Source organism: Plasmodium gallinaceum (genome assembly GCF_900005855.1).
Source record: "Plasmodium gallinaceum strain 8A genome assembly, contig: PGAL8A_v1_65, whole genome shotgun sequence".
NCBI lineage: Eukaryota > Apicomplexa > Aconoidasida > Haemosporida > Plasmodiidae > Plasmodium > Plasmodium gallinaceum.
Window position 1 is genome coordinate 542,657 of NW_021628225.1, and position 26,730 is coordinate 569,386.

The 26,730-nt window shown below is 17.3% G+C and overlaps 4 protein-coding genes across 4 annotated transcripts in view; 2 read left to right on the top strand and 2 right to left on the bottom strand.

Moving 5' to 3' along the window:
• Nucleotides 1-1,588: 1,588 nt before the first annotated feature.
• PGAL8A_00142200 (conserved Plasmodium protein, unknown function) lies at nucleotides 1,589-3,487 on the top strand (the record flags this gene model as incomplete). Its single annotated transcript, XM_028674959.1, has 1 exon — nucleotides 1,589-3,487. One exon carries the CDS (start codon nucleotides 1,589-1,591, stop codon nucleotides 3,485-3,487), a length of 1,899 nt encoding a protein of 632 aa, XP_028526538.1.
• Nucleotides 3,488-4,568: 1,081 nt separating this feature from the next.
• PGAL8A_00142300 (syntaxin binding protein, putative) lies at nucleotides 4,569-6,419 on the bottom strand (the record flags this gene model as incomplete). Its single annotated transcript, XM_028674960.1, has 1 exon — nucleotides 4,569-6,419. One exon carries the CDS (start codon nucleotides 6,417-6,419, stop codon nucleotides 4,569-4,571), a length of 1,851 nt encoding a protein of 616 aa, XP_028526539.1.
• A 7,089-nt stretch (nucleotides 6,420-13,508) lies between these two features.
• On the top strand, nucleotides 13,509-23,156 carry ApiAP2 (transcription factor with AP2 domain(s), putative; the record flags this gene model as incomplete). Its single annotated transcript, XM_028674961.1, has 1 exon — nucleotides 13,509-23,156. The coding sequence occupies one exon, from the start codon at nucleotides 13,509-13,511 to the stop codon at nucleotides 23,154-23,156; it is 9,648 nt and encodes a 3,215-aa protein (XP_028526540.1).
• A 1,753-nt stretch (nucleotides 23,157-24,909) lies between these two features.
• PGAL8A_00142500 (myosin E, putative) overlaps nucleotides 24,910-26,730 on the bottom strand; it is a gene marked incomplete at both ends in the record, with an annotated part of 4,431 nt that continues 2,610 nt past the window's right edge. Inside the window, one exon of the mRNA XM_028674962.1 lies at nucleotides 24,910-26,730. This exon is cut by the window's right edge and continues 2,610 nt beyond it. Within this exon, the coding sequence (XP_028526541.1) occupies nucleotides 24,910-26,730 (1,821 nt within the window).

Consider the following 26,730-nt stretch of genomic DNA (forward strand, 5'->3'; position numbering starts at 1 on the left):
ATTTTATATATATAAATATATATATAAAAAGAAGGGTGGAGAAAAAAAAAGGCAAATAGTAAAAAAATAAATCTATAACATAACAAATGGAAAATTTAACAATTTCCAATATATCTACATTTATTATTTTTTTCTTTTTTAACTTTTCTTTTTTTATTTTCACTTTTTTTCTTTAAAGAATTGTGCATGTGTGTTCACTTTATCTTCACATTAATTTTGTGTGTGTTTAATAGAATCTTTCAAAATATTAATTTTTGATTATATTTTAAATAAATATATATTTAAATATTTATGATATATTATTAATTGATTTTATTATATGTTATAGAGGTACTTATTTTATATTATATTTTATTTTATATTATTTTTTTTTTATTTTTCTAAAAAAAATGGATGAAATGCTATTTATAAATTTCGAAAAACATACAAGAAAACTAAGAGAAACACATCCCCATGAAATAAAGAAAAAAATGAGTAAAATAAAAATTTTAAGTATTTTTTTATATATGTAATTAATAATATGTACATATTTAAATATTTGTAAAATATAAATTAAATATATAAGGTTATACTTATTTTATAAAGTTCATATAGTTTAAAAAAATATGTAAATGTGTTTATAAAAAAAATAACATTTATATATAAGTTAAAAAAAAAAAAAAAAAAATGAAATAATAATATAAATAGAATAATAAAATACTATCTTAAATTAAAAAATATATAGTGCACAATATGCATATGGTGTAAATATACATATATTTATATATACATATATTTATATATACATATATTTATATATATATATTTATATATATATATATATATATATATATATATATATATATATATATATATATATATATATATATATATATATATGTATTTGTGTAATTTTAAAAAAATCTTGAAATACAGTAATTAAACCAATGTTATAACATTTAAGAATAAAGAAAAAAAATAATAAAAATAATTGAATATGGAAAATAATTTTAATTTATGCTTAACATTTTCATAAAGACAAAAAGGAAAAATTTTATTAAAATAAAATTTTTAAATATGCTACATTTATCATATACAATAGAATAGTGTGAAAGATTAATTCACAAAAAAAAAAATTATACTAATATATAATATTAAGTTTAAAAAAAAATTAATAACTATGTATTTTCTATTATATTCAAATAATTTATAATATAAGAACAATTATTTTATTTTATTTTATTTTAATAATATTAGTATATATTAAAATTTGTAGATTTTTTTAATTACTAGATAAATATGCAATAAAATTTTATATCATCTTATATTTGTAAACATTTATATTTATTTTCATATATATATATATATATTTATTAGAAATTTAATAGAACATATTGAGTGTTATTATTTTTATATTTTCTAACTTAAATTCATATATTATTAATAATTAGAATATAGAATATATATTCATAAAAAGTTATTTGTAATTATATATACAATTTGTTTTTCTTTTTTATTAGATAACTATCAAAATATTATTAAGAATTCAGATAATAATTTAAAGAACGATAAGGCAAGTATATCAAGTATTGAAACAATTTGCTCGTATATGTGTAATCAAAAGAAGTGTGATCAAAGTAACCTAAATAAGGAAACAAATGATAATGATATAAATACACTGAAGAATGAAAAAAAAATAAATGATATAAATAATCAAAAGACGAAAAATGTTGTGAATCATGAACAAAATGTAAATGATAGTAATAAAGAGCAAAATGTGAACAGTAATAATAATTTTAACAATGAAAAAAATATAAGTGATATAAATAATTTAACAAATGCACAAATTACAAATGATTTGAATAATGAAAAAAATATAAATGAGAAAAATAGCATAGATAATATATATAGAGATAATAAACTAAAAGATGAAAAACATAATGATAATGAGTATTTTCTCATAAATACAGAGATCAACGATAGCAACATTAAGAATAATTTAATATATAATGCAAATGAATTTAATATACAAATAGAGGAAAACCAAAATAAATACATAAAAAAAGAGAACAATTATTTAGAAAATATTTTGACTAATGTAGACAATAAAAAAATAATAATTGAAAATAACAAGCAGATAAATAACAAAAATGATAATTTTAACTATTTAAAAGATATATTAGAACAAACATATAAGGTATGCATAGATTTTGATGGTTCTGAATATATATATATTTATGATATATGTATAAAAAATGAAAATATAGAAAATGAAAAAATCAAAATTAACAGTATTACATATAATGATAAAAAAGAGGATATTATGGTATTAAATGTATATGATATTTATATGAATTTTTTTAGTAAGATTTCTATGAAGATAAACAAAATTAAGAGGTTATTTTCTAATATAAAAATAAAAAAAATTAAAAGCACAATTTCAGATAATACTTTAAATTTATCAAATGAAATTACTAATATAATAAATAATAAAAAAGTTAAAATTAACAATTTTTTAAAAAAGGAAAATGAGGGAGACCATTTGAGAAATAATGGGAGAAATAAGACTGATAATAAAATGTGTACTTTACATTCCTTTTTTAGTGATGAACAAAAAATAACATTTTTTCAAAAAAAAAAATTTATAGATAAATTAAATTATATATTTTTTAGCATATTCAAAAATAATAAAGAATATAATCATATAAAAGAAATTAGAAATAATCACAATTTTGAAGAAATACATTTAGAAGAAATAAAGAATAATATGAAAAAAAGTATTAATGGAAGAATATGCAATATAGACATAAATGATATAAAAATAATAAAAAAAGGATACACTTTTATTTTTATAAAGAATGTAGAATGGAAACTTTTTTTTTGTGTTCTTTTTTATTTGAAGAATAATAATGTATATAAAAATGATATTATTTTTAAACATTATTGCAAAATTTATGATAGAGAATATTTTCTTAATATATTGAAGTCGTCTGATTTAAATTCTAATTGTTTTTTAGCATTTTTTGAAGATATGAATTTCCATGAGGACGAAAAAAGTAATTTAGAATTATGTAAACTTATTAGAAGGAACAACTATGAATTAATATTAGAAATTTCAAAAAGTAAAAAGTCGGAAATTATAAATAGCTTTCATTATATTTATGTTGGTAATCATATAAAAACAAAGAATTATTTGAAAATTTATGATATAAATTATAATCCATTTTGTTTAATACCATTTGAATTTTTGTCAAAAGACACAAATAATAATAAAAATGTAAATTCTTTAAGACAAATTAATTTTAATTATGGCATTTTAAAAGAATGGAATAACTCTATTTATTTAATAAAAGAAAAAATAGAATATAGAAATAATAGTATATATGCAAAAAATGAAAAAAATGAACAGCTTGATTATGTGAACAAAAAGCTTAATCAATGGATAAAGTTATTTAAACAAGAAAGAAATATTAATAATATAAAAAAATTAGCAGATAAAAATGAATAATTAAAAAAAATTAACTAAAGCATAAGGTTAAGCAAATATACCAAGTTGAAAAAAAAAAAAAAAAAAATAATTTCTAATTTTATGTATTATAATATTTATATATATAACTAAAAACATTTTCTTAGGTGTAAAAGGAATGAATAAAAATGAGATTTAATAATACATTCTATTTTTTATATTTTTTTTTTCATAATTAACATGTATGTACATATATTTTTCATATTACTGTTCTTATCTACAAATATATCTTTTATTATTAAATAATAATAAAAAAAAATTTTCTAACTGGTAACATTTTTTAAGAATAATTTTTATATATATTTTTTAATCATACACTTCTATATATAATACTCAAATTCTGTAGTTTAATAAAACAATTTTTTTTTTTTTTTTTATGTTTTAACAGAGTTATTTCTTTCTTAGAATTATAATTTATTAAAAAAAAACAAAAATACCAAAAGATTTTTAACTTTTATGACAAAAAAGTATGCCTTTACACATTTAAAAATATTCTTTTTCCATAATCATCTTATTTTAAAGGATATTTAAATACAGAAAAAAAAGGAATTATATTTATGTATATATAATAAATGTTAAAAAAATAGGAAATCATTTTATATATATATATATATATAAATATATGAAATAAAAAAAAGTAAAAGTAAATATTATTTTTTACTATATATATAAATTCATAAATTATGAAATAAACATATGAATAAAAATATATTCACACCTATATATATATATATTCAGAATAATAAGGTAATAATGTGCTATTAAAAAAAGTGACAATTATACTACACACATAAAAACAAAAATATATTAATTATAGAACTTAAATTTTTTGTATTATATTTTATTTAAACATATTTTACTCTATCTTGTTAATTAATAAAGATATAATATAATATATATATATATATATATATATGTAGTTAATGCTATTAAAATTAACTAAATATATAACTCAAAAAAAAAAAAAAAAAAAAAAAAAAAAAAAAAAAAAAAAAAAAAAAAAAAAAAAAAGAATTTAAAAATTATAACTAAAAGTAATTATTAAAAACAATTCGTGTTAAATTTAAAAATTAGACAACTTTTTAAATTGGTTAAAAAGTATATTGCTTGTTAATAATGCTGTCCCACCTAAATAAATGTCTAGATCTAGTTGTTCTGATAATTCATATATATGCCTTATTTCTGGATATGTTATTCCACCAATTATGAAAATAATAATTTTCTTTTTTTTTTCATCTTTTAATAACTTTTTTGTTTCTGTTTTAAACTCCCATATTGTTCCTCTTGATACATTTTGCTTTTGTTCTGAGGAGGGAGGTACTTTGTTGATATTCTGAGATTTAATCTCATCAACAAATGGAAACTGACCTTTGTGCAAAGTGTTGGTGTATATTTGTAAAATTAAATCTTTTATATTTGGTTCATGTCTAGTTAGTTCATATTTGGAGTTTTTAGCTATATTTTTATAATATTTAATTTTTTTTCTATTTTTATCTAACACATGATGAACTTTATTAGATGATGACGGATTTTCATCAATATACATATAATTTAAATGTAACTTTAATTTTAAAAATTCATTTATCATTTTTTGCATAAATAAACCTAATTGTGCAGATTCAATCATTCTTATTTTATCATATTCATTTATATTTACATAATTAATAAAATACAATAATAATATCCTTGCTTTTTCTTCTTGGTCATAATCAGCACTAGTAATGATAGAATTTACACTAGCTACATTCTTACTATAATTAAGTTCTTTCCCATATTTGTCTACATTACAACAAATATCTTGTTCTATTAATCCAATATCTACTATATTTTTTTTTTGTAAAATTTTGAAGCAGTTATTACATAAATACACATGTAACCAATATCTCTCAATCATGCTTTCATATTGAGGTAGTGATCTTAATGCATCCAACGCTTCAGATGGATTTAAAAAATTTTTTTTTTGAATCTTTGCTACTGCATTTTGTTCAGCAAAAGAAGAAATTTCATTTTTTATAATCTCATTAACATCTTGTATATGATAATGCCTATATTTTAGCCATAATTCATCATCTTCTGATAAAATAGCTTTTTTCTCTTCTTTTTTCTGATCATTATTTGTAATTTCAAAAGAGAGTGTATGTGCTTCCTCATCTTCTTCATATGATACTCGAATCTTTAATATATCATAACATAAACTTTGATATGAATATTCATGTATAAATAAAATAGAGCAGTCAATTGATCTATCTAAAATTAATATTAAATCATCATTACTATTATTATTTTGTAGTTTATCCATATTATTTAAGCTATTGTAGAATACTTCTGAAAATTTCCTGCATAGTTCAGAATTTTGATAACGTATGTAAGGAGATATTTTTAAACATGAACACACAGATAGTAATTTAGATGATAGTTCAAATAAAATATCTGAATTTTTTAAAGGATAATAATCATATAAATTTAAATTATTTTCAAAATAAAAAATTCTACTTTCATAAGCTAAAAAATTTAAATTTATACATGCACAACTTTTTATTCTTTTTAATATAAAATCATTATTAGCTATTAAATCAATTATTTTACTATTTTTTCCTATATTTGAGGTAAATAATATATGAATATTTTTATATTTTGCATCTTTTTCATTTTTAAAATCATTTAACATGAAATCTACTGTTTGAATATCTGAACTTATAAAATATATACAGTCAAAATCTTGTAAACTACTTCTTGCCGTATCAATTAATTCAATTAGAGAAACTCCTTTTTCTAATAATTCTTCATTTTTGCATATCATTGATAATATTTTATAAGCATTGTTATCTACAATCATAATAACATATTTACTTTTTTCTGTTATTTTCGTTATTACATTAAAAATTCTTTCTCTGCAATTTTCTTTTAATGACATTTTCTTCCTCCTTTTAACATCTTACAGAATTAAAATAAAAAAAATTTAAGTTTATATTTCTTGGAAAAATAAAAAATGTAAACATATTTTTATGAAACATTTATTTTAACAAGAAAAATGGAAGAATAATACTAAAAAATATTTTTACAAAGAAATAAGTTTTTGAAATATTTTTTTTCTTTTTTTAAAAAAAAAAAAAAAAAAATATAAAAACCAAAAAAAAAATTATAAAAAATCTCAATGAATTATTAATATTTTTTTATCAAGAAAAATAAAATTATACATTTCATTTATTTTTTTTTTTTTTTTAATTACATTTTATTTTTAAATGAAACAGTTTATTTTAATAAATAGAGATGTAAATCTGTTTGTGTTCCTTTAAAAATAGACTTTTTTTAAAGAATAAAAATATATTAAATTCTTAAAATATATGTATTAAAACTAATTTAAAAATTTTTCTTTTGATTTTTACTTCTGATTTTTTTTTTTTGATTAGATACAGACACAAAATATATATTATTGAAATACTTTTACGTATTAATTTTAAAATATATAGAATATGACAATATTGTGATTAGCATCCATAGTTTCTCTTTAATTGAAAAATAGTAAAAACGTTTTTATAAATTAAAGGAATTATTAAAAATAATAGTTTAAAATAAAAATATAAAAAAATTGACGGTAAAAATATGAATTTACCAAAAACTAGCATGATTAAATTAATGAATCCAGAAGAAGTGAATTTTTTATATTTCAACACATTTATAATTTTTTTGGGGAGCTTTTCATTTCCTTTTTTTTTTTTTATTATTGTATTCATATACTTTTAAATCAAGATATTACATTTTGAATATTTAAAATAATTATATATATAAGACAATTTTTACTTAATATATGTTATAAGATATATAAAAGTAAAGAATATATTAGTTGTTTTTTTTAATGCTTCAATACATTATATATATATATGTAATTAAATTTATTCATGAAAGTTTATGCTAATATTTAAATTAAATATATTTATAAAAATATGCACATATTTTTTTAAATTACATTTTAATATAGTTTAAAAAAAAAAAAAAAAAATTGAATTATTTGAGATTATGACAATTATTGATTTATATAGATAATATTGAACAAAAATAAGAAAATAAACTAGACATTTTCTTGTTCTGAAAGATAAAAAATATTTAATAAATAATATATTGAGTTAATAATTCTATTATTTTATTACTAAAAATATGAGAAAAAAAATTTTTTTTTGTTATTGATGAAGTTCTTATTTTTTTATTGTATTTCTAGAAAATTATGAAATGAAATAAACTTTACCAATGCACCATTTTACTATTTTTAAGAAAAATAAAAACACAATAAATAATAAAAAAAAACTATTAGAGCGTATGGCATTTTTTAGTATTGGGAATTCCATTAGATAAAATTTTAATTATAAATATTAAAAAAAAAAAAAAAAAAATATTTATATATTCCATTTCCTATTAAAATTCAAAAGAAAACTTAAAAAAAAAAGTTTTAAGTATGTAACGTAAATTTTTTTTTTGTTAAGATTAATAATTGGCTTGGTAAAAGAATTATTAATGAACTTCAAAAATAAGTTTTTTTCATATGTGTAAAAAAATATATGATTTTTTAAATATTTTAATAAAAATTTTAAAATATAAAAAACCATAAAAATTATTTTTGAAAAAAAATAATACCAAAAAAATTATTGTATAATCCATAATATTTGTAGAAAATTAAGATATATATTTTAATATTTTTAAACATATATCTAAAATAAATATATATAAATATATATGTGTGTGCAGATTTCATACCTACTTATATACTTTATATATATATAAGAGCTTACTAATAATTATTTTTATAACATTTTTTAAGCTAATATAAAAGGAGGAAAATTAAACACTCATAATTGCAAATAAGTTATTATCAGTATTTTAAAAAAAAAAAAAAAATACATATTAAAAAAGTGTAATTCAAAAAAAAAAAAAAAAAAAAAAAAAAAAAAAAACATATATGCACTAGAGTGTGTTTATGTACAAGTAATAATTTTAAATGCAATATTAGTTTTAATAAAAAAGTTTGAAAACGAGTATCGATCATTTATAAGTAGTATTATGTAAGAATTCTTAAAAATTAAAAAATATATATATAAATATGAGCAAGTAAATAATATATACTTAAATGAAAAAATATAAACTTAAACATATGTAAACTTAATATGTATTATAGTATTTATAAGAAGAGTATCGTAGAAATAATATAAAAAAAGCAGAATAGTGCAAATAAAAAAAAGAAAAAAGAAAAATCAATTATTACTCTTTATTTATTTTTAATTGTTTGATTTTTTTTTTTTTTTTTAGAATAAACCATAAATGTGCGCAAAAATTTAAATATAATAATTTGAAATAGCATTGTTTGCTTTTAATTATAATTTTCCTACTACATATGCGCATTCCTTTTAGATATCTTTATATATAATAAATATTTAAAAAAATATATTCTTATATTTTAAATCTTATCAATTTAATAAATTTTATGTCTTTTTTCTTTTTTCAACATGCTTTAATTTTTTTTTACAAGAGACAATAAATTTTCATATTAATCTAGAAATAAAATATAAAAGTAAAAATCTTTAAGCTAAATAAAATGAAAAAATTGTAATATTTCATAATAAAAAACTATTATTAATGCATGTAATCTTCTTGTTTATTCTGCTTATTTTTTTTTAGTGATTCCGTTTTTATTTTATTTTTTATAAGGAACGAAAAAAAAAGGAAAATAAAAACATTTTTATTAAATTTTTAATGAGACAAACATTAAAAATGTAAAAAAGTCTAATATTTCTATTGAATAAAAATACATATTTTACATTACCTATTTTTTTTTGAAACATTTTACCTTCAAATTACATTGCATAAATATTTATTAAATATATAATAGTATTATCTTGTGCTTGTATTTTCATTTAAAAATTTGCAATAAATCTCTTGTTTTATGTAATTTTTTTTGTAGATTACTATTTAATTTTGCCTTTTCTCTTGTGTTGATGTTTTAATTAATTAAAAATAGGAAGAAACTAAGTAAAAAGAATTGTAAATATATTATATTTTCATGAATAAATTTTACATTTTATTCAATTTTTTAATATTATTGAATTTCGCAATTTTTTTTTTTTTTATTTTTTTTTTTTGAATGTGTTATTTTTACCATTCTTTACTTATTAGCATAAGAGAAAAAAACAATTATAATTTTAAATGCATATATTTTTTTCTTTTTTTTTTTTAATTTCGTAAATTTTAATTTAATATAATATTCAGAGCATAAAAGTGCGTTTGTTCTATATTTTATTTTTATATTAAATATATAATTATTTAAAATTTTTTCTTTTCTTAGTAATCAAACAAAATTTGTTTTGCGTGTGAAGATCGATTTTGCATAAAAAAAAAATATATGTTTTTTTTGTTTAAAAAAAAAAAATAAAATATTTATGTATCATATATTTGTTAAATGTAATTATCATATTTTTATGTTTAATGTGTGAAATGGTAAATTTATTGTTATTCTATTAACAATATGAACATTTCCTTATGAAATTACTTGTTTTTAATTAATTTATTTATTAAATATTTTTATAAAATAAGATATAAATTTTTTATTCATTTTCTTTTTTTTTTTTTTTATGAAAATAACTATCATGTGTATTCAAAATAACTATACATTGCACATTTAGAGAATATATAAACCATAACTACAAATATTTAATAGAACACATGACATTGTGTTTAGAATATCGGGAATTTTTATTTCACCTTATATCTTTTTTTTTTCTGTATACATTTTTTTTTTTTATTACTTTTTTCTTTTTTTATTTATGTATAGATATATATAAACATTAATTATAATTTTTTTTTTAAGAATATATTATTATCTCACTAAATTTTTTTATTTTACATGTTTCTTTTGAACGCCACTTAAGAAGCATAAGAAAATGTTTTATAATTACAATATATGGTTTTTAAAATATATGAACAAGAAATAATATATTATTTGATTTTACACATAAATTAATTTTTTTTTTTAATTCTATTTTTTTTTATGTATATTACGTTTTATCAATAGTTATGTAATCCTAATAAAAGTATAATTATTTTTATGAAATAATAATAATATGAACATGCATGATTTTTTTGAACTTTTGTTTTTATCATATTCATGTAAATAGGTAAGAATCAATAATATTAATAATCATTTTATTTTTTTTTAATGTATAAATAAACCCCTTGTTTTATTTATATATATGTGTATATTTTAATTATATGAACAGTTTTTATGAAAATTTTATTACTCCCTTACATAATTTTTTAAAATTTGGTAATGTATATATATATATATATATATATGTATTTATGTATATAAGTATTTATGTATATATGTATTTATGTATGTAAGTATTTATGTATGTATGTATGTATGTATGTATTTATGTATGTATGTATTTATGTATGTTTGTATATATTATATGCACATCCATAGTACTTTTAAAAAACATTTTTTTCTTTTAATGTAAATGCAAGCTAATATTGATTTTTATCAATATTTTTTCCATTTTTTTTTATAAAAATTATTAAATGTGTAAATTATATTATTGTTAGTGCATTTTTTTTTTTTTTTTTTTTTTATGCATAAATTTAATATTTTAAAATTTATATTTTTCCCTTTTTCTTTGATCTAATTTGATCTTCGAGAACTATATATATATATATATATATATAAATTTATTTTTTTTTTTGATATGTTTTATGTGTATCATGAAATCTGTATAAATGTGATATTAAAAAAAAAAAATAATAAAGATAAAATACATATTTTAAAAGATTTTAAATAGACATTTCATTACCTGAAATAAATTTTATTTTTTTGCTTTGTTAATTTTATATTTGCTTTTCGAATCTATACATTAAGAGAATTGTATATACTTTTTAGTAATTTATTTTTTCAATTATTTAGTTTATTTCAATTAATACATAAAAAAAAAAAAATTCTCCTCCAAAATATTTTTAAATACATATTTTTTTATGTGTGATAAAAGTTTTTTTTTTTTTTTTGTATTTTTATATTTTCGAATACATGTATTAAGACAGTTATATTTCTCAATGATAAAAATAAAAGGACTAATTAATTTTTTACATTATATACAAACCCATACTCTTTCTTTTTTATATTTTATTTAAATAAATTTTTTTTTATATTTTTATATGTGCATGCATGCATAATATATTTTCTCTATGCTCCTACGTTTTCTTTCTTTTTCTTCTTTTCCGTAACTACAAAATACAAAGAATATGCATTAAAAAGAAAATAAAAACTTATATATTTTTCATAATATTATGTGTATTTTGCATTTTTTTTTAAATAGCATTGTTATCAAAATATTTTTTATAAAATAACTTTTCGTATATTTTAGATATCTCTTTTTTTTTTTTATTTTTTTTTATTTTTTTTTTTTTCATTACTTTTATTTTTATAAATAGATATTTTTAAAGGGAAAATTTTAATAGTAAATTATAAATATTTCTTCATTTTTCAAATCTGTCAATTGTTGTATGAAATTTTTATTTTCATATTTGTCAATTTTATAAGTTTTTTTCAATTTTTCGTATTTGTCAATGTATGCATTTTTATTTTATATACATTCCTTTTTCATCAATAATTTTTAAAAATAATTGTAATAAAAATTATATTTTTAATAAATTTTAAAATTTATTGTAAATACAATTTAAAAAAAAATTTTAAATATTTAATATATGGATTTTACTTTTTATATATTTTTATGTATATACTATATGTTTATACATATATATATGTATGCATATATTTTTATATACATGAACAACAATCGAAAAAAAAAAATTTTTTATTTAAACTTATATATATTATATATTTGATTAAAACATATATTGTATACAAAAGAATAAAAAGTACATAAAAATTATATAAAGACAAAAATATACTATTATATATATATGTGTGTATATATATAATAGCATTATTTCTTTTTTTTTTTTTTTTTTTTATAGTAGTTTTTATATAATTTTATATATATATATAAATAAATATTAATTTTTTTTATCTTTATTTTTAATAGGCTTTAAACAGTTTCTATATATTTTATGGATAAATATTTGCATTCATATACCCTTTTTTTTTAAATTAATTATTTGTTATAAAATAATTGTTTTTTATTATATGAATTTTTTTAATTAATTTAAAATACTTAAATGGAAATATTTTTAACATTTATCTTTTTAAATTTTTCGTAAATTGCAAAATGATTTTTCGCATTTAGTTGTATATATATATATATATGTATATATATATAAAGCTTTAAAAATAATTTAATATATTTTTAACAAATTTTTTTTAATGCATTTATGATTTAGAATACAATTTTTTTTATATCTTTAAAAGAAAAAAAATATAAATACATCACTTTTAGAAATGTCATTATTATTCTTTTTTGATAAAAAAAAAAAAAGATAATAGAAGAGAAAAAAAAATAAAATAGGAAATTTTTTAATTTATAAAAAAGGTGGCAAAAATAATTAAAGAAAAGGAAAAAATAATATATTGAATTAAAAAATAATCTAATTTACTAAAAGAATATTTTTAACAATATACTTTAAAAATCATATTTTAATTCTAAAAAGGTATATGAATTTTAAAGAATATTTTTTTTAAAATTTTTTTATTTTATTAATTTATTATAATGTGTTATTAAAAAATATATATATTTATATATATTCATATGTATGAATATGCGTACATATATATTTTTTTTTTAAATATAATGGAAAATTTGTTGCCATATTTTTATTAAATATTTAAAGTATTATTTAAAAGATTTTAAGGATATTGTGATATGTATTATTTTAAATAAGGAAGAAAAAATTTTTCTTTTAATTATTGTTTTTTTTATTTTTTATTTTTTATTTTTTTTTTTTTTAAGAAGTATATGTGAAAATATATATATATTTTATTTTTTTTTAAAATTTTTTTTAATGTAAAATGGATAAATTTATGAAATTAGAAAATCATAAATTAAACAATAAAGTAGAAAACTACAAAAATTATATTGATGAATTAAAAAAGGTATCAAATATTTTTCAAAACAAAAATATTGATTCTTTTGCTTCAAATTCAACAATTGATGAAAATAAGATTATGAATGCAAGTGATTTATGTAATTTATGCATTGATAGGAATAGCGAGAAATATAATAAAAGAATAATAGAAAAGGAAACAATGAACAATAATTATACAAGAGAAAAAAATTTTCCAAAATTTACTAAAAAAAATTCAGTTATTGATTTTTTGAATACTCCTATTATAAATACAAATGAATGTAATTATATTAATGAAATTAATAAAGACTCAAAAGTAAAAGAAAATACATTAAATGAACATAGTGATATTGATGCACATACATATGAAAATGAATTTAATAAAGTTAATTCTATAAGTACTAATAATATAGGTGAGACAAATATTATTCAGAAAGAAGAAAAAAGTGATTACACTTTGGATAAGTTAAATAGTCATACAATTTTTTATAAAGAAAACAATAATGAAAAAAGTTGTAATTCTAGCTGCAATTACAATAATAAAAATTCCATATATCATAAAAATTCAGTAGTAGAAAAGAAAGGTAATGAAGATAAATTTAATGAATCACAAAATATTATTAATAATAATTTTAAACTAATAAAATTTTATTTAGAAAAAATACTAGAGAAATCATCAGATAAAAATATAAAAAATTATTCTCCTAATAATAAAAATATTGAATTAAATAATTTTTGTAAATATAATTCAGAAGTAAATATGTTAAATGATTTTCCATTTAATTATGCGCTTCTACAAGATAATATTAAAGAGTTATGTAATAATAATAATAATACTACTACTACTACTACTAATAATAATAATAATAATAATAATACTATTACTTCTACTACTAATAATAATAATTTAGTTGGTCTGAATGAAACGAATAAAAAAGAAGTATCACTTAAAGATAACGTAGAAATGAAAAATAATTTGAATTATAATACAGTTAATGATAAAATAAATAATACTTCTAATATTAATGAAGAAATAAATTATTTACTTCTTACAGGAAGCAATATGGTAAAAGATTCAGATGTTAACAATGAAAATGTATTTAAGAACATTGCATTAAAAATTTACAATTACCTAAAAAATTGTAATGTAAGAAAGATTGATGAAATAAAACAATCAAGTTTAAATAATACAGAACAATGCAATATGCATGATTTTTCAAAAGATAATAACATAGAAAAAAATACAACCTTATCAAAAGAATTAAAAATATATGTACCATTGCTATTGTTTTATTTAGCAAATTTTTATTGCTCCAGTGATATAGGTTTTCTTCATAATAGTACAATTTCTCACAAAAAAAAATTAAGAAAAAAAGTCATTAATGAAATAATGTTTGGTGTTATTAATTCTGATGCTAATAAATATATTGATCAATTATTGTGTAGTGTCAAAATATGTTTTATACAAATACTTGATTATTTAAAAGATTTTAATTCAGAATGGGTAAGACATAATAATGGAGAAGAATATTTTTATCATTTTCGTAAAATTATTTCTATTGATAGTTCTAATATTGATATTAATTCTGTTATTACATATGTAAAACACATTAAAAAATTAAAAAAAAAATATTTGAATGGATTTCCTTCATGTAATAATAGCTTAAATAAAAATATCAAAAAAAAAGATAAACAAATTTTTGAATTACCAAAGAACATTTTATATGAGGAGAATAAAGAAAATATAAATATAATCAATCATGAATCTTTACCAAAAAGCATATATAAGGAAAATGGAAATTTGAATAATGAATGTTTAGGTAGTAGATCATTAAAAAGAAAATATAATATAAATGAAGAAAAAAATTTAGATAATAAATTACATAAACAAATTAAAATAGAATTAACTTCTAGTGAGATGCATGATAATGAAACTCAAAATATAAAAAGTGATAAGGTTGAGGATAATAACATTAACTTACCAAAAAATCAAAACATTAATTCAAGTAAAGAAAATGTAATTGATGAAGAAGATAAAATTTATTATGCACCAAGTGATATGAGAACAAGTATTGAAACAATTAATGAAAACGTTAAATTAGATAAATATGAAGATGATTTTAAAATGAAATATTATAATGATGAAGATAAAAAGGATTCTTTAAAAAAAATGGAAAATAATGAAGAAAAATTGAATGAATATTTTGAAGAGGATATGAAAGAAAAAATGGAAGAAAAAATGGATGAAAAAATGAAAGAAAAAAAAGAAGAAAATATAAAATGGAAAGAGGAGAAAATGGAAGACAACGAAAATAAAAATAACGAAGATAAAATATTAAACAAACTTGATGATGAAAAGATAGAGATAAAAGAAAAAGAGGATGTAAAGCAAAATATAAATGATGAAGATAAAAAAAATATATTTGTTGATTGCATCAATTTTTCAATTTCTGATAATACGATTAACAAAGAAGATGATAATATTAAAATTAATAATAATGAAATGGAGGAAAATAATTTAGAAGAAAATAACTTAAAAAGAAATGAAGTAATTAATTGCAACAATAAAGACCATCCAACTATTGTAAATAGTAATAATAATGAATCTATTGAAAATAATGCAAATGAAAATATTTCAACAAATATAGAACCTTTTATATCTAAAGATAATGTTTTAAATGATAAATGCAATATTTCTAATAATAATTCAACATTATTTGAAAATAAAGCAAATTCTTATTCAAACGAAAAATTGCTTGTTAATTATGAAGGTAATTTTAATTCAACTTATAAAAGTAGTCCCTCTTCTAATAATATAATATTAAATCCTGAAAATAATAATGATTTTAATTTAATAAATGAAAAGAAAATTTACAATGATCATGAATGTACTCCTGAGAATAATGATTCTAACCTAAAAATAGAAACAAAAATTGATAGTAATCCATATAATAATGTTTCTTATTTAAACTTAAATAAAAAAAATAAAAAAACAAAAAAAATGAAAACTCATTATTTAAATAAAATTATTAGTTTCTTATTTAATCAAAATATATTTAACTATTCTTTAATTTTTATTCCTATATTAAAAAATGGAGGTAACGTAAATTCATTACATTCAAGTACAATAAACAATGTTATTCTAAAATTGAATAATCTTAGATTAGTAGAGATAGAAAATCAAAAGATAAATAACATATCTTTATATAAAAATATTAACAATAAAGAAGATGAACAGAGTATAAAATATATCTTACCTGAGGGTTTTGAAAATAGGTTGGCGGATGATAAAGAAAAGGAATTAAATCAAACAAAAATAGGAGATAAAGAGTCTTTTGATATTGATTCAATCACTAAAGAAAAACATGCATTAAATGAACATCAAGAAAAAAAAAATAATGTAGAAAATATGAATGTGAATGCATGTTATGGATGCACGGATAATATTGAAAGAAAAAATTTAAATATGGAAACTTTAAAAAGTAATACAATTGATAAGATTAATAAATTAAATATGTCAATCTCAGTTGATATGAAGGATAAAAATATTTTAAATTCTGGTAAAGATGTAAAAATGAGTTGTCAGAAGAATGATGAAGTTAATAACAGTATAAATGCTATTATTAATAGTTTTTTAAAAAATAATTTTAATAATTATTCTAATAATAGTAATAACATTTTTAATGCAAATAATAATTTAAATAATATAAATAATAATTATAACAATAATAATAATAATAATAATATTTATGATTATAATAATCATCTTAGTGATTATATTAAAGAAGTTCTATATCATTATAGTAATTACAACAAGTCTATGAATAACAATAATATTAATACTAATACTATTATTAATAATAATAATAATTCTGTATGTATTGATGAAAATAATAAAAATAACAATAATAATAAAGGTAACCAAAATAATGAAAATAATAATGATAATTATAATACTACATTTAATGATAATAATGTAGATTTTAGTGAAAATAAAAATACAAATGAAGATAATACTTCACCTAACTTTGATAATAATAATAATAATAATAATAATAGCAATAATGTAAATGCAAACATTAATATTAATAAAAAAAATGAACTATTGCATAATAACATAAATGATAATTTTTTAAATAAAGAAACCTTTTTAAAATTATTAAAATGTTATTTAATAAATAAATCAAGTCAATCAGAAATAAATAAATTTAATCAACACATACATCATAATTTAGATAATGATAATAATAACTGTGACAATATATTAAATACTAATGAAGAAGATGCTTATGATAAATTATATATGAATAATAACACATTAGATTGTTTACTAAATAATTCAAAAAATCAGAATTGTTATAATAATTGTTATAATAACAAAAAATCAAAAAATTTGGTAAATAATCATTTATTTAAAAATAATTCTACAGATATAAATAAATTGAATACATGCAACCTTATGTGTAAGAATAATTATATATTAAACGAAGATAATACAGAAAATAACATGTTAAATGATAAAAATAATATTTGTTCAATGAAAACTTTAAATGATTTAAAATATTTATATAATTGTTATAGTAAGAATTTAAATATATGTAACAATAAGAAAAATTCTTTTTGTGATATGAATATAAATCATTTAACTAATTTCTTATCGGATGAAAAAAAAATAGATTATACAAAATTAAAAAATTTGAATTTTAATAATAATATGAGACAAAAAAATAGTTTGCATAATGATTGTATTGATAATAAATTATACTCTTGTGATTATAATTGTAAATCAAATATTTTAAACTTAATTAAAAACAAAAATCTAAATGTATATAATTTATCATATGATAAGATTTTCCTTGATTCTAAATATCTAGATGATAATAACAATTCAGTTAATTTGAATAATCTAAATTATAATGGTAGTTTACTACAGAATAGCACTTATAATAATAGTATGAATAATAATAATTATAATGGTAGTAATGTAAATATTAATAATAACTGTGCTTGTTGCAAACATAAAAGTTTACTAAATAATAAACTAGGTAAAAATTTTTTGAATAATTTTTCAAATATGAAAAATATAAATAATAGTGTTGAAAAAATAAATAAAGATATTTTAGAAAATTATCCATATGACAATATGCTTAATAATGGATGTACAGATTTGAAATCTTCATATAATACTGTACTAGAAGAAGATATGAAAGGTTACGGAAGTTTACCACTTTCTTCATCTTGTATAAATTTATGCAACAATAATCTTTTAAAATTATCATATTTATATGATCTATTAGAAAAAAATAAAAATTTATCTTTAAATGATATATCTAATGAAATGAATCAATATTTAAGTAAATATTTTTCAAGATATGGTAATTCTTTTGATAGAAAAAAAAATTGTAAAAATAATAATAATGAGGGAAATTTACAAAAAAAGGAAATGAATAATAACTGCAAATTATACGAACAAAATTTTAATTTTTTAAATAATGCATTAAATCAGAAGAAGGATAATATAAATTTTATATCTAATACAGAGGAAGAAAGTCCACTATCGTATGAAAAAGATAATAATGAAATAGTATATAAAGAGCATTTCAAAAATGATAAAAATTATTATTTATATGATGAGGAAAATCAAAAAAATGAAAATAGTGTATTGTTACAATGTAATAACGAAAAGAAAAAGCTGGAAGAAGAAAAAATGAGAAATTGCTTATCATCATTATATAACTCAGTTGTATATAAATCTGGTTTTTATACGAATGATAATTCAAATAATAAGAATATGAAAACTAAGAAAAGCAATAACTTTTGTGAATATTTATCTAATTTTAGTTATTCTAATTTAAATGAAAATAGCAATGAAAATATAAATCATATTGATGAACTTGGGAAATTTTTGTTAGTTAGAAGTGATAACAGTAATGAAAATACCTTGAATTTATATAATAATAATGTGGAACAATTAGAAAATAAAAAGAATTTTTATGATAATAAATTAAATAATTATTCTCTTTTTTCTAATAAAGATTTAAATAATTCAGTAGATTTATATAATGATGGAAGTAGCAATGATGATATACAGGAACATATTAAGAGAAAAAAAGATGTAAAAGGAGATAGTATAGATAAAAATGATCAAGATAAAGATAAACTTTTATTAATAGAAAAAGGAAAAGGTACTGAAGAAAATAAGGATAATGAAGGAAATATTAATATAAGTAATATAGATGAAAATGAAAAAGAGTTAGGTTTAGTAAATAGTTTATATGGAGGTAAAAATAAGATAGATAATAAAAATGTTTATTTAAATAATGGAAATAACAATTCTAATTATAACATTATGAAAATTAATAAAAATAAAGATATGAAAAATAATGAAGAACATTTAAATAATATAGATTCATCGAAGTTAGGAATTAAAGAAGATAGAAATAAAAATGTTGATTTTTTTTTAAATAATTTCTCATTAGAATATGGTAGAGGAAGAAGAACAAAAGTTATTAACCAAAATTATTTGAAAAATTATGAATTTGAAGCAAATTTTTTCGGTAAAAGGGACAATAAATCATCAGGCATTTCTGATGCTAATAATAAAATGAATGGTGTATGTGTTATTTCTAATAGTAATAATGGCAAAGATAAATCCAAGTTAAATAATGAATCCTCACCAACAGGTAAGGAAAATATAAATAATAAAGGAATTAATACAAGAAAAGTAAATAATAAATTAAGAAATAATGTTATTGATGTGAATGATAATTATGAATTTAAATTATCTGCATCGGAATTAAAACCACAAAGGGGGGTTTATTTTGATCGATCACAAAAAGCATGGATTGGAAGTTGGTATGAAGAGGGAAAACAAATTAAAAAGCGATTTAAAATAAAATATTATGGATGGGATGAAGCAAGGAATTTGGCAACAAAAGCAAGGTTTGCATTTGAAAATAGAACAAAAAATTTAAAAAATAAAAAGAATAATAATAATAATGGTATTATAAATGAAAATACTAATATTAATACAACTAATGAAAATATAAATAACATGGATAATAATAATAATAATAATTTTTGTAATAGTGATAATACTAATACCATTAACCATAATATTAGTAGTACTAATAATATTGATAATTTAAATAACTGCAGTGTTAACCATATAAATAATACTCTTGAGGAAGATATGAATAAAAAAAGCGTTTCAAAAAGAACCACATTAAAAAATAATGACGAAAATTTAGATGATTCTAATAATATGATTGTAAATAAAAAAGATTGTAAGAAAAATATGCTTAATAGTAATAATAATAAAACTTTAGAAGAAAATAATAATTGTAAAAACAGTGAAATTAATGGAGATAAGAATAAAGAAAATAAGTTATTATCTTCTGATGAAAAAAAAAATGAAAATAATGTATATATAGAAAATACAAAATATAATAATGTTGATACAGCAACATATAATATAAATAATTATGATTCTCATTTAAAAGATGAAAGTATGAATGTTTTGAATAATAAGGAATCTTTTAACTTTGAACAAAATGCATTTGATAAATTTGGTTATGAAAAAGATTGTAATAAATATGATACAAGAAATAATGAAAAAAATGATGAACTTTGTAAAAATGAGTTAACTCATGAAAGTTATAATTATAAAAACGAAAATAAAAATATAAATGAAAATTCATTTAATAAATGGAATAATGATAATACAGGAAACAATATTTTGAAAGATGACTATAATAATAATAAACCTAACTCAAATGAGGAAATAATGAGAAACAAACATGACAATTGTATGTTGAAAAATAATGAGAATAATACAAGAGATATTAACAGTAATGATGCATCAGAATCACAATTTTGTGATCAAACTTTTATGAAAGGAACTCAAAATAATATAATTTATAGTAATTATTATGGTAATAATTATAATGATAAGAATACAGAACAAGGATGTGAAGATCAACAAAATAAAAAGAATGATAACTGTATAAACGAAAATTGTAGGAACAATTGTAAAATAGATTTTAATAATGGTAGTAGTGATAATGATAAAATAAATAATAATACGAGAGAAGGAAATGTAAGTTATGAATGTTGTAATCAGTTAAATAATAACAGTAATAATAATAATAATAATAATAATAATAATAATAATAATAATAATACTGGTATTATAAGAAAAGAAAAAATGTTAGATAATATGAATAATTTAGATAACAAAAATAGAAATATGTATTTGAAATATTGTAATTCCAAATCATTAGAAAATGCAATAAGTTATGCTAAATCTAATAATAAGAAATTATGTGATAATAATTTATTAGATCAATCTGTTAAATTACCACAAGGTGTATTTTATCAAGATTCAAAAAAAGCATTTTGTGCTAATTGGTATTCAAATGGAAAACAAGAAAAAAGATATTTTTCAATTAATAAATTTGGTGAAGAAAGAGCTAGAAATTTAGCTATTGCTGCAAGAAAAAAATTTGAACATATTTATAAAAAAAATAATTCAAATAGAAAAGAATTATCAAGTAATATTTTGAAAAATGATTCTAATGATAATGCAGGAGGAGACATGTACCAATTAGATGAATATAATATAAATAAAAATAATATTATGCATAATAATTTAAACATTATGACGAAAAAAGTAAATCCAAATAATAAAGGAGCTTCATCATCATCTCCATTACCAAATAATGAAGATTTACATTTTGTAACTAATAATTATATAAATAAAAATTATATAAATTATAGAGATAATATTTATAATACTTTACCTTTAAATACAGACGAACGTAATAAAATTAATACTGTTAATAATAACAATTCTGTTGCTAATATTAGCAATAACAATGATAATAACATTATAAATAATACAGTTGATAATAATAATAATAATAATAGTAGTGATATAATTAATAATGATACTGATAGAATAATTAATAATGATAATGTAGATAATAATAATAAGGAAACTAATAGCAGTGAAAATAAGTCATCACCAAACTTATTAAACAGTAGAAATAATATGTATATAAATAAAAATGATGTATCTTCTCCTAATATATGTGAAAATAGTTGTGAAGTTTATAATAATACATCTAACCAAACAAATGACAATATTTTATATCTATCACCTAGTGAAAAAATAAGTAAAGAAATAACAAACGAAGAAACAAGTGTCGCTACTCCAAACTATGATCAATCATCAAAGGATTTATCTTCTCCTGATTATTATAACAAACATTCACAAAAAAATATGTTTAACAAGAATGTTAAAAAAGAAATTGATGATATAAATGTGTATAATAAAGTAGAAAAACCAAGTTCTACTCCTGCTGGGGTTTATATGATCAGAATAAACGGCATTGTTCAAGCTTGGAGAGCTGAATGGAGAAGTCCTAGTGGATGTAAGAGAACAAAAAATTTTGGAATTAATACTTATGGTAGTAGTTTAAGTAAAAAATTAGCAATAGAAATGAGAGCTAGAATGACTGGTGAATGCTTAATTTCAGATGATGGTACAGTTTTTGATTACGCAAACAAAAAAGGAACAAAAAATAATTAAAAAAAAGAAAAAAAAAAAAAAAAAAAGAATGTATTAAATATATGTGATATACATAAAAAATACCGAAACCGAACAAAAATTGTATTTTGTTTATAGTTTAGAATATTTTATTTTCATACCGTACAGAAATATATTAAAATTTAAAGGAAAATAATAATAAAGTGTATATATATATATAAAATGATTAAAATTGCTCATTAGTTAACATTTATAAAGAAAACTATTGTACAAATATTTCATATATAATTATATGTGTAATCGTATACAAAAATTTTTATTATTTCAATCATTTTATATAATAATATAATACAATAATTTCTAATATAAGATATATAGTTTTTAATATAATTTATTAATTTAAAATTTTAACAACATTTTGTGAATTTTATACTATAATAGATTTTTTTAAGGATTGAATCAATTGTTACCTTCAATTTTATATATTACTCTTTTTTTTTTTTTATAAAATTATGAATATTTTTCAAAATATATGTATATATACATATATATATATATATATATATATATATATATATATATATACAAGTTCATTTATTTTATATAAATTTTAAATTTAATGAAAGGAATAAAGAAAAAAAAAAAAAAAATTTTTTTTTTTTCATATTTTTGCCTTTAAAATATTTTTTATCTATTTGTTAAAACTTTTTATTGAACACCGCATCTTATTTTGTTACATTAGTGTTCTTTTATTTTAAAAATGTTTAAGTATTTTATGTTCATATATTTATATATATATGTTGCATAAATCTTTTTTATTTTTGTTATATTTTTAAAGATTAAAAATATATTACAATTTGTCAAAAATAAAAATATCATATATATATCTCTTTAGATGAAATTTTATATATGAAACTTTTTTTTTTTTAATATTAACATTATTTTTAAGAAACATATTTTAAAAGATATTTAGATTTTATATTACTTTTTAAGGAATAAATGAAATAAATTTAAGATTATTATTATTTTAAATTACATTTAAAATATTAAAACATTGCAATTAAGGAAAATATTTTACGGGACTTTTATTTTCATATATTTAAAAATTTTTTATTTTTACTCATTTTTTTTAATATATACATTATAATATGGTTTTTAACTTTTTTATTTTGTCTTGAGTAGACAGGAAAAATTTAGTAAAGAAAAAATATTATTTAAAATTTTTTTTTTTTAGATATAGTAAATTATTTATATTGTGTATATAATTAGAGAAGAATCTAATATAATTTTATAATCACAATCTTGGTTATTTTATGAATAAGATTAAAAAGAATAATGAAATAAAATTAAATATACAATTATTATTCCTTAAAATTTATAACATACTTTTTTACTGCCCTTAACTTTTTTTGAAATATTTTTATTAAATATTATTAGTTAATGTTATTTTTTTAGTTACATATAATTATATGTAAATAAATACACTGCCTCAATTAAAAGAAATTTAATTAATTTTTTAGTGTTTTTTGTTATTTTCAAAAAAAATAAAATAAAATAGTAATATAGAACAATTTTTTTTTAGCAATTTATATTTCTTTTTTATAAATATCTATATAAAATAATTTAATTACACACTATGATGGTTAAATTAATAGAGAGAAAAAAAAAAAAAAAAAAAAAAATTAGGTAATCTTTAACGATGAAAAAGAAACAAATTAAATATGTATATTTTATTATAGTAATAATAATAATTAAAGTATTCAAAACAAAAAAAAAAAAAAAAGATATAATAATATTATGAAGGTGTTTCAAATAAAATAATATTATATTTTTTATTTTGATTTTGAACTGTCATTCTTAAATAACGATCTTTAACTATATTAACTATACCAGCAAAAGTCTTTTCAGTTGAAATAAAAACGCACCATGTCCCATTTCTTTCATTATAAAAATATGTAGCTAAATTTAGCAAGCTATATGAGAGATCTTCCATACTTATATTTGGATTACTAATAAATTCATTAATACAATGTTGTTTAAAGTTATATTTCATTTGATCATTCATATAGGAGAAATCAATGTGCACATGTGTTATATTTTTTGTTTGTAATATTTTATAATCTATAGATTTAAAAAAAGATCTAGCACTTAAGAAATCGAATTTATTAACTTTTCTTGATTGGAAACAAATTATTTCATAGTGATCTTTTAAGTATTTTTCGTTAACATTATTAGAAATGTAAATTTCATGAACTTTCTTATTTTCTGGTAAAGTTAAATATTCTACAACATTAGTATTTCCGTATTCATATACTCCATGATTAACTTCTTTATTAAAATGAAATTCTTTACTAAACATTATCTTATTTTTTAATTCACTGTAATTTTTTTTTAAAACTAATTCATCTTCTTTAGATATAAATGATCTAAAATAACAATCTGATGAACAAAAAAATATATTCCATTTATTCCCGTAGTTTTTTTCTATATCATTTTTAATTTGTTTTATAATATTCATAACAAGTTGTTTTTCATTTGAGTTAAATATGTATATATCATTTAGCTCATTTAATAAATGAAGTTTTTCTTTAGGATCTTTAAATTTACTATTAGATACACAGTTTATAGAATAATCGTTTTTTACATCATACAACTTTTTCTCATTATGATCATTTTCGTAATTTCCTTCATTTGGAAAATTATAGTAATTAATTAAGCCATTCATGAGACACATTAAATTATTTTGACAACATATGGGATAATTTATACATTTAATATTATTTGCATTTAAAGTTTTAGTTAAAGAAAAGTTTTCGTCTAAATTATCTCCATCGATTGTTTCATCAAAAGAACTCTTATTTTTTTCAACAAATGTATAATTATCATCTTCATAAGTTGAATCATTCAGTTTTGAACTATTATTTTCATTTTCAATTATTTCATCATCTGTTATTTTATTGCTATTTATTTCATCATCTGTTATATTATGATCATTTATTTCATCTTTTGTTATTTCATTATAATTTATATCCTCTTCAATTATTTTGTTTTCACTTATATCATCTTTATTTATTTGATTTTTATCTATTTCATTTGGTCTTATCTCATTGTAACTCATTATGTCTACATTTACATTATCCTCATTTATTTTTTCCATATTTTCATCTTTATTTTCTGATGTACAACTAGTAAAAATTTCCTTTTCAGTGTAAAAGTTTTCCATTCCCAAATTAAATACACTGTCTTTTTTGAGTTTATCATTTATAGGATCAAAATCTTTTAAGGCTTGATGTATTTCTCTTAACTTTTTGCTATAAATAGTTACACTATTGATAAAATTCATTACTCCATATGTGTTGTGAAATCTATTATTTGATCCATTGTTCTCAATAATTCTTGACTCCATATTTTGTAATAAATCATCATCTTCCTTGAATGATGTAAATCCAACACTTTTTGTTTTACTTTTATAATTTTTACTATAATCAGTAGTGTAATATTTATTATATTCATCTAAAGAAAAGTTATCATCATTAAATGTACCTGTATTTTTTAAATCTATTATATTTAATAACTCATTTTCTTTTTCATTTTTGTCATTATATTCATTATTTAA